The following is a 15,798-nucleotide window of genomic DNA, read 5'->3' as shown; positions in this document are numbered from 1 at the left end:
TAATGGAAGGCTGCAATGAAGTCTCCCCAGTGCATTTTCTTCTCCGGGCTGTACTACCCCAATTTTCTCAGCCTGTCTTCATAGGAGAAGTGCTCAAGCCCTCTGTGGCCCTCCTATGGACATGTTCCACTATACCCATGTTCTTCTTGTGCTGGGGAACCCAGAGCTGAACGCAGTACTCTAGGTGGGGTCTCAAGGGAGCAGAGTAGAGAGGGAGAATCACCTCCTGCTGGTCATTCTTCTTTTGGTGCAGCCCAGAATACGGCAGGCTTTCTGGGCTGCAAGTGCATGTTGCCGGCTCACACTGAGCTTCTCATCAACCAACACCCCAGGTCCTGCTCCTCAGGGCTGCTCTCAATCCATTAATTTTCATTCTAGCATGGAGATGAGAGATGAGTATTTATAACATCACACTGAAGTGAGACCAGAACCCAGGTCTTCCCCTTTCAGGTTAACTTGATCAGCACAATAGAAGTCTAGCATCTCCTTTGATTTTTTTCTTGTGAATTATGTGTCAAACTTCAAATATTCCTGCCCCAGTGGATATTTTGGCACAAATTTCCAAGTAACTTTGATCAGCCAATGAACTAATACTGTAAGCATGTTCAGCAGCTAAATTTTAGGCACCTAAATTACTTTAATACAGAACACTTCCGTGCTTATATGTTCTAACAAGTAGCAAATAGAATATTTGATCACATTCAGGTACCTAATTTCCGTCACAGGCTGCTAAGTGGTGTTTGGAAACTGATCACTGGCACAGTAGATCGATCATGTCCTCAGAACTCATATTCAAATCAAACGATATAAATGGTATGCACTTTATCCTACAACTGCTTACAACCTTTTTCTAGTCATCTGTGGGTCATGTATCTTTACCTTAGCTACAGCGTTTTCTGGTTCAATGCACAATACTTTGTTCAGATCCTCTATAGCAGTCTCGTAATTCTTCAGCTGATTGTTAACAGTGGCACGGCGCATCAGAGCTACAAAGGGACAGAGTATTGTATATACTTTAAAAGCATAAAGTGGATAACTAGGCTATTTTTCTAGACATATGAAGTATAAGTGTATGAACTGTAAGTGTAAACAATTTTTAAGATTCTGAGTTTACTTCATGATGACTCTATATTACTAATTACTGTTCTCTTGATTGTTTTTAATGATGTAATTTCACTTGCTGAGATAGCAATCATGACTTGTAAAACACCTTCTCATATTTTTCCAATTTGTCTGCTCCTCAAATGCAAATACTGTATTCAGGCTGCATTCAAGCCTTTGTCTTCAGAAAGGATTAAATCAGCAACTTTCATTGTTTACAGGTTGCTTGTAAGGTGATTAATACTTCAGTGTTGTCATTATGTAAACAACATATTGCACAAATACAAGAGCACTTATTGCCATCATATAAAAAATGAGTTGCTCCATGCTTCTGCTTAAGTATAGCCATTACAGATCAACAGGATGGACTGTAAAAAAACATCCCTGACCCCCCAAATACTGTTAAAATTATTTTGGGGAGCTAATTTCTTCCTTCTTCATACTTGGAACTGATCTAAAGCTCAGTGAAAACAAGAACATGAATAGATAAAAACCATTTTATTTGCTAGAAATAAACTAATACATAAAGGCACATTTATGTTAAACTTTACCTTTTACGTTGTTAGGTTCCATATCTAACACCTTCTCACAATCCTGCAAAGCACTGTCCCAGTCCTGAAGTTTTATTTCTGCTTGAGCTTTGTTATTGTATGCAGCTGCAGTGGGTAGTACTGATATACTCCTGAAAAAGATGACCATGATGCGCTCATCGTTAGAAAGCCTGAATGTAGAATCATAGAATCATTAAGGTTGGAAAAGACCTCTAAGATCATCTAGTCCAACCATCCACCTACCACCAATAATGCCTACTAAACCATGTCCCTAAACACCACATGTACTCTTTCCTTAACAACCTCCAGGGATGACAACTACACCATTTCCCTGGGCAACCCGTTCCAACGCCTAATCACTCTCAGTGAAGAAATTTTTCCTAATATCCAACCTGAACCTCCCCTGGAGCAACCCGAGGCCATTCCCTCCTGTTCTATCGCTTGGTGCCTGGGAGAAGAGGCCAACCCTCACCTCATCACAACCTCCTTTCAGACAGTTGTGGAGAGCAATAAGGTCTCCCCTGAGCCTCCTCTTCTCCAGACCAAACAATCCTAGTTCCCACAGCTGCTCCTCCTAACACTTATGTTCCAGACCCTGCACCAGCTTCATTACCGTTCTCTGGACAAGCTCCAGGGCCTTGATGTCTTTCTTATATTGAGGGGCCCATGATTAAGCTGCACACAATGATTTTTAGTTCTCCTAAACAGACGTTATTAAATCAATTTTAATTAAAAACACCTGAGATAATACTACCAATATGATTACTTCAAAGAAATTTCTAATTAATTTATTTTCTCCACCCACTCTTTATCATTTTATTTTTGTCAACCTGCCCTTGAATCTCAATGGTTTTGAAAAATCTGAGTAACTCTGTGACACCTGCAAATTGTCCTATCACTATTCATCCACTTCTTCCTGATAAATAAAAAAATCAGTATCAGGATGCAACAGCGCTTTAAGTATTCTTCTGTAAGACCTTTTTGCAATGTTGAAAATAATCTAATTGTCCTACTGCTCTAAAAATAATGTTCACAAGTAACAATAATTAGAATAATACAATAGTATATACTCACCGAGTGTAATATGTCACTGCTTCCATGTAATCTCCACTGGCAAAAGCTTCGTTGCCCTTTTCTTTTTCACGAGTAGCAATAAAGACCTTCTCTTTCTTTGTCATGCCTAGAAAAAAATTTATACATCACAACAATTAATGACTTGCACAGATGCAATCACAACATTGTCAGCTAAAATACTTTGAATGCCATATTCTTTAAATTACTTTTAAAACAATCAGTATTATGAAAAGACAATTTTTATTACATTTTCTATAATAAAAAACTAAATTATTTTTATATGCATACAATTCAGAACACAAGATGAAAGAGGTTACCCTACCATTGAATTATAATAGCAGAAGTGTGCTTTATATTTTTAACTGGCTCTCTCAACCTAAATGCAACAAATATTTTAACTGATTTATTAACTGATTTATTTTTTTTTTAATATGGCTTCACTTGCAGTTGACCTCCTAAGAACTTTTATAATCTCTAGGTGCCAAAAAATATAGACAATTTTACCTCTATTTTACTTCTTCAATTTAGATTCACACTCTATAACACAGCATTACAGTTAAAGAAAAAAATATTTCTAAGGCATTACCAGTTGTGTCTATTTTCTTTTCAATTAGAGGTAGACTTGGCCTATTAAAGAATCTTGATTTTGAGTTATTTTCTTCACCTCCTTCATCAATTTTAGAACACTCCTTTTCCACATCAAACCTTAAATTAATAAAAGTGACAAATACAATAATGTTGCACAGTAAAAGTCCTCTACTAATAGAAAGCCATACTTTATATTTCCATTTTAAACCAGAGGTAAGCAGGCATAAAGGCAGTGTTCAATTATCCTTGACTAGTTAGGAAAAATAAAAAGTTTAGTGTTATCTCCTTTCCTCATGTTATTTTTTCCATTTCTCCTGCATATATATTACCACTCCTTTTCCCATCCCTTCTGCTCAAAACCAAAAAACAAACAAAAAAAGTCTACCAACCCCCCTTCTCACCATCTCCAGCAAAAGACAGGTGAAGTTTATGAAACTGTATCTTCAGGTTTGATTCCACTTCTATCAAACACCGGTATTAACCTTTGTTAAAAACACTGAAGAAATGTCTTTAAAGTGATTAATAGTGTAATTTGAGAGAAATTTGAAAATATTCTCAGACACTTCCAAGATTACAATGAAACAGCTTTTGAAAACAGTGTATAGGAATTTATATTGAATAAATATTGCAGCTATAATCCTACAAAAATATACAGTAATAACCAATTCCTACACTAAACTTTTCTGTTATGACTATGGAAGATAGCCTTTGCTTTTCACAATAGTATTCTCACTCTGATTCTACAACATCTTTTAAGGAGTTAGAGGGAAGCCACTAGTGCAAAAAACAGAAGTATGTGCTTTGCGCCTTCCACAGTCAATAATATGAAGGCATCAATCTGTCATCCAACTGGGGAGGGTAATATGCCACTATTACATTCTGTCAAAAAAATGATAAATTAAGCTATTTTTAATTCCCTTTTCTTAATGTACCTCCATAGACTTGTATCTAAGATGCTGAAAGAAAAAAAGAAAACTGAAACAAAAACATATTTTATTTATATTTTCTGTTGACTTGTTATACTACACAACACTTGAACAGAAAATACAAGACAACCTGTTTTCAGTTAGCAGCACCACAATGCATCATTTGCTATTTAACAGAACATTTATTATGAAAAACATAAGTTTTACTGAATCGTTACAATTCCCTGAAAAGTTAATATTATGATTCTGGAAAATATTTAAACAACAATCCCCCTTCCCCCAACTGTGTTCCATTATAAAATAAATAAATAAGTTAATTAAAAAAATAAATATAAAGGGCTTAACATACTTGTCCCATTCACTGTAATCCCGTGGTATGTTTTTCTTGTATCTTTGTTTGTTTTGTAATTTTTCATTCTGAAAGAGAAACAACCAGCCTGTAAGCCTATACGACAATTTTCAAAATAGGAAATTCAGCTTTTTTTTTTTTAATTTCTGCAATACATATCCATGCTAATTAACACTGTTCATGACTAATTTCAGCATAGTCTTGAAAATTTCATTCATCTTGCTTTAAAGAACATCTTTATGTATTTGATGGATCATTGTAATCTGAGTCTCACACTTCCTCTCCACTGCCCTGTTATGTGTCACAGAGGTGCTGGATAAAACTTTCAGGTAGAAGAGACTGCTCTTCCTAATTAGTATCTCGTGTTGCCATCTTCTAAACCATCCTTCCAATACAGCAATGAACTCTTCTTACTCTTGGAAAACCCCAGCCTTGTAATGCGATGTTTATCACTGAGATTGAATCAGTAACCTCATTTTAGCCTTGTCATTCCCAAGAGAATGCAATGCACAGATTCTGACAGCCCCTGGAGCCCTCTGAACAAACTTAAAATAAAAATCTGGTTTGACTCATAGATAGTGTTTGTACTTATTTGACACACTCCAATCAAGCTAAATCCCAAGATGATTTACTCTCATTCTAGGTTTTAGACAACGTCCATCGTTGATATTTGCCTTAACTAAAATTTATCCTTAGGACAATTTATCCTGTAGCAATCAGTCCCAATAACTGACTCGACTGACTTGTATCGCAACCCAGCTCCTGTCCTAATGGAATATATTTCCATAGCCACCACCTTTGGCATCTCTTCCACCTCTGTCATCAGACTTATGTTTCTGATAATGTCCCTCCCTGTTTGTTGACTTCAACAATATTCAACAGCAAGGTGTGGTTCCAAACAGGTATTCCATAGTCGTACAGCCAGTTCAAAATATTCCCGTCTACTCTTCGCTGGCTGTTCAGCCCTCCTCTTACCTTGCAATCCATCTCTCACCAAGTTAGACCAGTGTAATTTCTTGTAGGATTGCAGACTTACAATTATCTGGGTTCAAACAAACAATTTAATACATAGTACAGTGCAACCCCTAAATATCTGTACCAGTGCAAGTGAGCATGTGGTAAACTGAACCAAAGAAACCAACAGAAACCTCTTAAACTAGCTTTACCAGTGGTGACACTGTTACAAGGAAACACTTCTGAAGTTGAATATAAACACCTCAATTTACATAATGCAAATGTGACCCTTCCTATAAACACCTATAGCTATGTTAGGTTACATAAGCTTTTGTAGTATTCGACTTCAGAATTACACTTAATGTTCTCAGTCATTCAAGAAGCTAGACAAAATGACATACATTTAGTGATTAATGCATGTTTGGAGGAGGTAACTCCTAAATATGGCTTCCTGGAATATTACATCATTACGTATGTATCCTGGGGTATATTACAAACTTTGTAATTTTTAAAATACCAAATCTCTTTTCAAACCAGAAGCCCTTAATCTAAATGAGCACAAAAAAAAGATGAAACTCTCAGAACATTTATAAAGTAATTACACAAACTTGAACACATCCTTTCATGGAATAAAGCAGAAGCATTGACTCGAAATTTCAAAAATCCTTAATATTCTAGGTCTCATATTCTTGGGACCATTGTAACCAAATTGTGGCTCCAATGGAGTAAGGAATTTCTCAATCAGTAATATTTCAGAGCATCTCATCCAAGAACCTTTCATGAAAAAGCTACATTTGCATGCTGTATTAACTTTTCATTGGTACTTGGTATTACAGGCAGAGAACAACAACAACAAAAACACCTCTGCCCTTGTCATGTTTCTTGCCAAAATTCAAATCGCATGGATCCCAAAGGGTTTTGAAGCCCAGTGAGTTATGTCCGGATCAAAAAACGAAGTACAGACTGGATTTAGTTCAGATGACAAACAATTTGGCCTTGGTTCTCCTCTGGATCCCATACTAACTCATTATTTTTCTGCGTCAACTAACCAGTATTCTTTTTCGATTTGGAGTATCCAAAATAACATGAGGGCTATATAGATAGCATCACAGCAGAGTTTCATGAAATACAACTTGGAATATATGTTGCATGCCCTGGACTATAGCCCATTGTGTTTGGCAAAGGAACCGACGTCTACTGAAATCTCATCCGTACAATATTTTGGAATTGAGTATTTCTAAACCCATGCTTCCAGGACATGCTTTAGTTCTGTCCTGGAAAAAGGGAGGCAGCAAAATTGATTGAGTAATACAGACAGTTAGAAACAGAAACATTCTAGCTGTCTCTCCAGTCCTCTTTTATTCTACAGTATAGTTGTAACCTCGAAATTCTAGGCTGTGTGAAACGAAAACCAGGGTATTAAGAAAATTCCCTAGTGTGTATGAAAGGGAAGTTTTACATGAAGTATTTATCTATTCAGCTGTGGAAAATCTTTCCTATGACTTCACACCAGTAAAAAGAAAACACTATATAGAGATATAAGCTATATAGCGAATTAAAACTGTACTTCTATATATATAACTATATATATAATTATGTACTTATATAACTGTAATTATATTTAGTATCAGCTCAAAAAGCTCTATAGGCACAAGATGCTTCCATTTACCAAACTTGTACCCACTGGTGTAATCCATGGTTTTAGGGTCAATAAGGATTTCCAGAATTGGCTTCACTGAAGTTCCTGGGGATTTTATGCACCACATCAGATAAACATACGTAGTCTCCAATCAAATGGAAGGGTTTGTGGATTTCTTTCTAGCAGAGAGGATTAATTTATCATACCAACTTTATACTTGATATCACATTATAAAATTATGTGATGATAGTGTAAAGATAGTTACAGACCTAACTGATTAACAAAATATGTTTAAAAAATTACTACCTTGCCCATAGCTTTATCAAGTAGAAAGAAAACAAATAACTGATTCAAAATATTAATCTTCTTTTCTGAGATTTCGTTATACAGGTATCTTAGTGTGCACTATAGAAGAAGCCTCCTTTTATTCAGTATTGATCTAGTAGTGGTGTAACTGCACTGCTACATAAAAAAATTGAATTCTAAAACACAACTTCAGGCCTCTCTTTTCTCTTCCAGGAAAGGTTACAATTATTTCAGAGGTAGTCTTCATTGACAAAAGGAATGAAAATCATATACCAAAAATAACACACAAAGCTGTATCTGGGTTTCCTTGGTAATACCACTAATACCTAAACCTTGCAAGGAGAATAAAAGTAATAAAAACTTAGAATCGTTGAATCATTTAGGCTGAAAAAGACCTCTAAGATCATCTGGTCCAACCTTTAACCTAGCACTGCCAAGTCCACCATTAAACCATGTCACTAAGGTCTCCAAGTTTTTTGAAGACCTCCAGGGATGGTAACTCAACCTTTTCCCTGGGCAGCCTGTTCCAATGCCTCACAACCCTTTCAATGAAGAAATTTTTCCTAATATCTAACCTAAACCTCCCCTGGCGCAACCTGAGGTCATTCGCTCTTGTCTTATCACTTGTTGCTTGGGAGAAGAGCCTGATGCCCACCTCAACAAAACCTCCTTTAAGGGAATCGTAGAGTGTGATAAGGTCTCCCTGAGCCTCCTTTTCTCCAAACTAAACAACCCCAGCTCCCTCAGTAGCTCCTCATAAGACTTGCTTTCTAGACCCTCCACCAGCTTTCTTGTCCTTCTTTGGACATGCTCCAGCACCTCGATGTCGTTCCTGTAGTGAGGGGCCCAAAACTGAACACAGTACTCGAGGTGCGGCCTCACCAGAGCCGAGTACAGAGGGACAATCACCTCCCTAGACCTGCTGGCCACACTATTTCTGATACAAGCCAGGCCGCTGTTGGCTTTCTTGGCCACCTGAGCACACTGATGGCTCATATTCAACCGACTTGACGAATATGCCCAGGTCCCTTTCCACTGGGCAGCTTTCCAGTTACTCTTCCCCCAGCCTGTAGCATTGCAGTAAGTCTGCAGATTTACTGAGGGTGCACGCAGTTCCCTCATCCAAATCATCAATAAAGATATTAAACAGGATGGGTCCCAATACCAACCCCTGTATTTAATAGTATACCATCCAGTATTTAACCCAACGAAGCATACACCTGTCCAAGCAGCCAGTTTCTCTTTGTACAGCACATATGGCAATAACTTTGCATTCTCCATTATCTTGGTCTGGTGTTTAAATACTGGCTGACAGTAAGAAGTAGTTTCTGACAATATAGGAACACAAATCAGGCATTTACTAAAACATAGTAACTCAAATCAGTAATTTGCATGTGTTACATTAACAATTAAGAAATACCACATACTCCATAAGGGTCTGTTCTAATTTAAATTTCTAACTTCCAAAAAGAAAAATGCTTCAGTGAATTTGTTATGACAGTGTCTCAGAATTACGAACAGAACATTAGGAATCAGACTGAAGCCATCCGTAGTAACATCTGACAACTCAAAAAAAATCCCATTCCCACGCCTACTTTTCTGTCAATCGCGCCAGTAGCACTGTATATAGTATTAGTAAGATATTATAAGATTATATATTGTATATATAATAGTAAGATACAGTAGAATGGCAGAATACAGCTCCTGGCATAGCTTCCTCCAAAAGGAACCTAGTTCATCTGCTTTAATACCACTCTGAAACGTGAAACAAACACATACAAGGGTGTTTAAGGAGATTTTCTTCAGAAATGACTTCTTGATCAGAATTATAACATTACTACAAGATGCATGCTAGTACTAAAGAAGCACTTTTGTTTAAGCATTGGTCTCCTGCAAGACAGCTTGAAGATTTTTGTTTTCTGGTTAACAAAATATTTAAGAGAGGCTCAACGAATAGAAGTTCTTACAGATGATATTTTCTGATTTTAGAAAGACATAATTAACATACACTTGTAAAAATAAAGCCTTAGAAAACTGGAGATACCTGATTAGCAGGAAGACAGCTGCTGGAACAACGAATAGGTGGCAAGTTATCTTGTCCTTCAAGCAGTGTGTCTGTTCCCAAAAACTGTGGTTTATGATCATCTTCACGCATTTCTGTCACCCAGCTCTGAAAATAAGTAATACATCTGTACCTTAAAGCAGTAGAACAGATACACGTAGTCTACAATGATCCAAACAGTTATCCTTATGATGCATTGCTTTTAATGGAGAAAAGCAATTACGAGGAAGATGAAAAATTAAGTTTAAAATCAAGCTTAAAAAAAAAAATTATTAAACATAAGCTTAAGTTCCTTACTCTAGGTTAAAAGGGTTATTTTTGTAAATCACATTGCCAATTCGATCAAAGATAATGATGAACACAGTAGGAGTTACATCCACACCTGCCTTTATTGTTTTTTCAACTCAGGAAAGGGGAACCATTTTAAAGACAAATATGCAAAATAAAAGCAAAAGTGCTTTTAATCATTCAGAATCATAGAGTGGCTCAGGTTTGAAGGGACCTTAAAGATCATCTAGTTCCAGCCCCCTGCCATGGGCAGGGATGCCACCCACTAGATGAGGTTGCTCAGGGCCTCTTCCAAGCTGGTCTTGAACACTTCCAGGGATGGGGCATCCACAGCTTCTCTGGGCAACCTGCTCCAGTGCCTCACTGCTCTCTGAGTGAAGAATTCCCTTCTAACCTCTAATCTAAATTTTCCCTCTTTTAGTTTAAAACCATTCATCCTTGTCCTGTCATTATCTGAATGAGAAAAAGTTGTTCTCCATCTTTTTATGAGCCCTCTTTAATTATTGAAAAGCAGCAATAAGATCACCCTGGAGCCTTCTCTTCTTCAGGCTGAACAGCCCTAGATCTCTAAGTCTTTCTTCATATGAAAGGCCTCTATCATCTTCGTGGCCCTCCTCTGAACCCGCTCCAACAGCCCCACATCCTTCTTGTGCTGGGGGCCCCAGACCTGGGCGGAGCACTCCAGGTGGGACCTCACGAGGGCAGAGCAGAGGGTGACAATCTCCTCCCTCCACCTGCTGGCCACTCCTCTGTGGATGCAGCCCAGGATGCAGTTGGCCTTCTGGGCTGCAAGTGCACACTGCTGGCTCGTGTCAAGCTTTTTGTCCACCAGAACCTCCCAAGACTTTCTCTGCAGTGCTGCTCCCATTGAGTTCTTCTCCCAGTCTGTTCTCATGTCTGGAATTGCCCCAACAAGAGGTGCACTTAGACTTGTTGAACCTCATTAGGTTCATGTGAACCCAACTCTCAAGCTTGTCCAGGTCCCTTTGGATGGCATCCCTTCCTTCTGGTGTATCAACTGCACCACTCAGCTTGGTGCCATCTGCAAACCTGCTGAGGGGGCACTCGATCCCACTATCTCTGTCATTGGTAAAGATATGAAACAGCACCGGTCCCAAGACAGACCCCTGAGGGACACCACTCATCACCTACCTCCGCCTGGACATAGAGCCATTGACCATCACTCTCTGGGTGCGGCCTTCAGGCCAATTCCTTATCCACTGAATGGTCCACCCAGCAAGTCCACATCTCTCCAATTTGGAGATCAGGAAGTCATGTGGGACTGCGTCAAAGGCCTTACAGGAGTCCAGGTAGATGACATTGGTCGGTCTTCCCCTATCAACTGATGCAGTCACTCCATCAGAGAAGGCCACCAGATTGGTCAGGCATGATTTGCCCTTGGTGAAGCCATACTGGCTGTCCCAGGTCACCTCCTTGTCCTGCACATGCCTTGACATTGCTTCCATAAGGATCTTTTCCATGATCTCCCCAGGCACAGAGGTGAGCCTCACCGGTCTGTAGTTTCCTGGGTCCTCCTTTCCACCCTTTCTAAAAATGGGAAGGATGTTTCCCCTTTTCCAGTCACCAGGGACTTCACCTGACTACCAGGACTTTTCAAATATGACGGAGAGAGGCTTGGCAGCTACATCAGCCAGTTCCCTCAGGACCCTGGGATGCATTGCATCAGGCCCCATAGAATTATTCTTGTTTAGTTTCATCAGGTGGTCTCTAACCTGCTCTTTGCTTACAGTGGGTGGGACTTTACTTCCCCAGCCCTCATCTATGGGTTCAGGGAAACGAGGGCCATGGGAAGCCCGACTGTCAGTGAAGACTGAGGCAAAGAGTTATTGAGTACCTAAGCCTACTCCACGTCTTTTGTTACCAGTTCACCCGTGTCGTCCATCAGAGGGGGTACACTCTCATTGGCCTTTCTTCTTTGACCAACATACCCATAGAATCCCTTCTTGTTACTCTTTGCATCCCCGCCAAGCTCAGTTCCGTTTGTGCCTTGTCTTTCCTGATCCCATCCCTGCACATTTGGACTGCATCCCTGTATTTTTCCCAGGCCATATGTCCCTGCTTTCACTGCCTGTGCATTCCTTTCTTGTACCTCAGTTTGACCAACAGGTCCTTGCTCAGCCATCCCTGTTGTCTGCCCTCCCTGTCCACTTTCTTACACATGGGGATGGAGAGTTCTTGTACTCTAAGGAAATCATCCTTAAAGAGCTGCCAGCTCTGTTTAGCTCCTTTGTCCCTGAGGACAGTATTCCAGGGGATCTCATCTACTAGGTCTTTAAATAGCTTGAAGTTCACTCTTCGGAAGTTCAGGGTCTTGACTTTGCTCTTTGACAGACTCATATTCCTCGAGATCACAAACTCAACCAGGGCGTGGTCACTGCAGCCCAGACTGCCTCCAATCTTGAGCTCTTTAATGAACTCGTCTGCATTGGTGAGCAGCACCAGGTCCAGTAATGCTTCTTGTCTGGTTGGTTTGTCTAGTACCCGGACCAGGAAGTTATCCTCAACGCACTCCAGGAATCTCCCGTATTGCTTACAGCCTGCTGGGTAGCTTTTCCCGCAGACATCCGGGTGGTTGAAGTCCCCCATCAGGATGAGATTGTGCGAGCATGATGCTTATCGTACCTGAAGTAAGAATGCCTCATCCACAGGCTCCCCTTGATCAGGTGGCCTGTAGTAGACCCCGACCAAAAGGTGACTTTTATTGGTGTGGTCCTTAACTTTCACCCACAAGCTCTCAACCTGTTCATAGCTGTTTCTCAGAAGCATCTCTTCACAATCAAACCTTTCCCTAATACAGAGAACAACATCTATCTCCCCTCCTTCCCTGTCTGTCTCTTCTGAAGAGCTTATTAAGCACTGGCAGAATCTTCCTTAAAGGACTAGAAATAAATGATTTCAAACAGAAATAGCATAATATGATCAGAACATGTTGTAAACAAAATTGCCTCTAAGTTATCCAAAAGATTCAGAAAGCAACAAAAAGCATCTGCCTATCTTCTCATAGAATCTATTAAAAAATAAACAACTATGCTTAATTTCTCATAAAATGAATTTTGCTGCTTTACTTTTTCCTGCACAATTCAATTCATAGCATGTTTGCTTCTAGGCCAGAAAAATAGTTGCTTCATATACACATCATTTTTTTTTTTTTTTTTTTAAATCACAGGTAAGGGGTGCTAGTGTCATTCTTCACTATAAGAGAACCTGTTTTTCATATAAAATACTCTAATCTAAAATGCTTATGCCCACCTAGACTTCTTCAATATTTTCAGCTGGATAAAGTACTCTTCAGTTCCTACAGTATAGAAACAGTATAGAATATTCTTCTACTTTTACATATACAGATTGAGAAAAGTGGATTTCATAAATGTAGTTTGCAATTATTTTGTGCTTTTTTGAATGAAAAATAATACATAAAGAAGTTCTGTAGAATTATAATGGGCATTAAAAATTCAGTAGCGTTAATAAATTAAACAAACAAAAAAAAACAGAATTCTTCTACCACTTCCTGATTTAATCAAATAATCATGTTCTACTTAAGCACAAGATGAAGTTGAACAATCACGCCAGATTGATACATCAAAGTGATTACATTACTGACCACTATAAACTAGAGTAATACCGTACCATCAGTTCACCATTAATTGTTTCCCATTCTTCAGCTGTAAAATCAGAAGCTGTGGCTGCAGGCTTATCTTTCCTGAGAGCTCTGCTCCCTGGGTCTAAATGCTCAATACGCTTTTCACAAAACAGTGTCAGGTCGGGATAACATCCCTCTTCACCAGACCTTTAAAATGAAAGATATTAAAGTTACGAAAGAAAAATCTCCATACTTTTCTGCATACTACGGTGATGATAGAAGACTGTTTTCCTGTTACAACTGAATTCTATCATCTCCTAGTATCATTTTGATCAGAAAATTGCAGCGAGTTAACCTTCAACCACTTTCCAATGGACATATATACACAGTTCACAGTGCTCATAAAAACGTTCTTGTCATTTTCATGAAAAGTTAAACAGGTATGGCATCTCAAATTAACACCAATATGCAAGATAGCTTCATGACAAAACCAAAATCCAGTGGCAACATTTGAGAAAAAGATGGAATTGAGTTACTCAAACCTCTTTAATGGGTTAAAACAGGACTTAGATTTTTAGTTTAATCATCTGGATATTTTTAACATGACTACTTTAACATCATATTTTAATTTCTAGTTTTTAAATTAGAAAGGCACAAAGAGGTTCAAAGACAAATAGGATATTTAGGTCCAAGTTCCTCTGAATTTTACAGACGGGGAATAAAAATAATGAAGTTAAGAAAATATGTTTACCTTAATACCCTGAGAATCTTTTCCAGGTGTTTAACATCAGTGCATTTTTCAATGAACTTGTAGTCCAGATGACCAATAGGTATTTGATAAGTTTTTGTGGTTCCTTGGTCCAGCAAAGATGGTACTGATTCATCACCCATAACTAAATAGTAAAAGAAGAAGGAAAAAATCTATGGACATCTAGTTATCTTTTAAAGCAACAGTAATTTAAGGAATAGGCCAAGTATTACTTTGTTATGCAAGCAAAACTATTGCCACAAAAGTAAAAACCTCCAATTTGAAGACCTGATCACACAAACGGTTGTTGACAGAGGTCTACTGACAAATGTATGGTTATATGTAAGATACATTTTGGAAAAAGAATATGCACAACTTTACTGGTTCTGCATGGCAGAACATATCAGAAAATCTTAAAAAAAACGTTACCATATTTACACCTACCCCTTTACCTGCTTTTCTTTAGACATGGTATGGTATTACTTATTTTAAGCAAGGGCAGTCAGGATAAAGAAGATGATGGTGCACGGACTTCTCTTTTTTTTTCTTTCCAGAAGGAAGATGATTCACTGCATCTTATGGAGTAATAGCCCTTGTCTTCTCTGTAGCTCAAACTAATCTGATTGTTTGCCTTTTCTCACTAACTGCATTTTCTGGGTCTTTGATTATATTACCGTACTAATATAGATCTTTTCCAGTATGTATGTAACAGATGAAGCGAGGTGTTCAAAGCAGACATTTCCTGCCTCTCTGTACCTTTGAACTGCTTTACTGCATTTTTTTTGTACTTCAATTCCAAGCTCTGCTCCACAGAGCACGTTACATTGTGCTTAAAATGCTGTTATTTTAACAGGTATTATGAGGGCAGCCAGCCAGGCAGCATGTGATGATAACCACGTGCAGATGTGAATCTAATAAAAATAAATTTGTTCTAATGTTGTGCATAATTACACATATTAATTTGTAATAGTATGAAATGTTTATAATACAGCATAATTTAAATAATAAGCGGTCGTAATTAGGTACTGCATAAAGACAGTATTTGGCCTCTAGAATCTACAGTTTTGGTATAGGAAAAAAAAACATGCATGGAGAGACAGAGGAATATGCGAAATAACTAGATAATAATAACACCCAACCCAGGCAGCAGTCACAAAAACGCAAGCGTTTACACAGCTGCAGTAGTTCCACAAGTCTCCGGAACAGGGAACAAACCAGCCCTCATCCCCAGGCTCGCTCACCCAGCTCTCGCGCAGTGCGGTGTGAAGGACACCGGGTTGAACGGGGGCTCTCCACCCCGCTCTCCTCCGGCCCTGCAAACGGAGCCTTCGGCCAGGGGGCAGCGACCGACCCCCGGCATGGCGGCCGGCCCCGGCAACTGTTGCTATACACAACATGGCGGCCGGCCCCGGCAACAGTTGCTATGTACAAGATGGCGGCCGGCCCCGGCAACCGTTGCTATGTACAAGATGGCGGCGGACGGCGCGCGGGGCAGGGAGGAAGGACGGGGCGGGTTCCGCGCCGCCCTCCGCGGCCGCCCCACACGCGAGGCTCCCGCAGGGCCCCGCTGGGTCTCGGCGGAGCCACCGGCGCCGCCTGAGGGCCCCCGGC

General features: G+C 39.3%; 1 protein-coding gene across 4 annotated transcripts in view; it reads right to left on the bottom strand.

Annotated features, from left to right (window-relative positions):
* The window catches only part of SPAG1 (sperm associated antigen 1), a 43,199-nt gene that overhangs the window by 25,922 nt on the left and 1,479 nt on the right, over positions 1–15,798 (bottom strand). Inside the window, exons 1-9 of one of the 4 annotated variants that reach the window (XM_080583170.1) lie at positions 15,429–15,738; positions 14,191–14,332; positions 13,487–13,646; positions 9,533–9,658; positions 4,590–4,657; positions 3,313–3,431; positions 2,727–2,832; positions 1,653–1,783; positions 880–986 (exon numbers count right to left, since the gene is read on the bottom strand). In XM_080583170.1, the coding sequence (XP_080439296.1) occupies positions 880–986; positions 1,653–1,783; positions 2,727–2,832; positions 3,313–3,431; positions 4,590–4,657; positions 9,533–9,658; positions 13,487–13,646; positions 14,191–14,330 (957 nt within the window). In that variant the 5' untranslated portion in view covers positions 14,331–14,332; positions 15,429–15,738. Of the gene's footprint in view, positions 1–879; positions 987–1,652; positions 1,784–2,726; positions 2,833–3,312; positions 3,432–4,589; positions 4,658–9,532; positions 9,659–13,486; positions 13,647–14,190; positions 14,333–15,326; positions 15,343–15,428; positions 15,739–15,798 lie in introns of those variants that run through there. The other 3 variants (XM_080583172.1, XM_080583171.1, XM_080583173.1) reach the window with 3 other exon arrangements.

This window comes from Anser brachyrhynchus, assembly GCF_964034855.1.
Source record: "Anser brachyrhynchus genome assembly, chromosome: 2".
Lineage (NCBI taxonomy): Eukaryota > Metazoa > Chordata > Aves > Anseriformes > Anatidae > Anser > Anser brachyrhynchus.
This window is presented reverse-complemented; position numbering and strand designations above follow the sequence as displayed.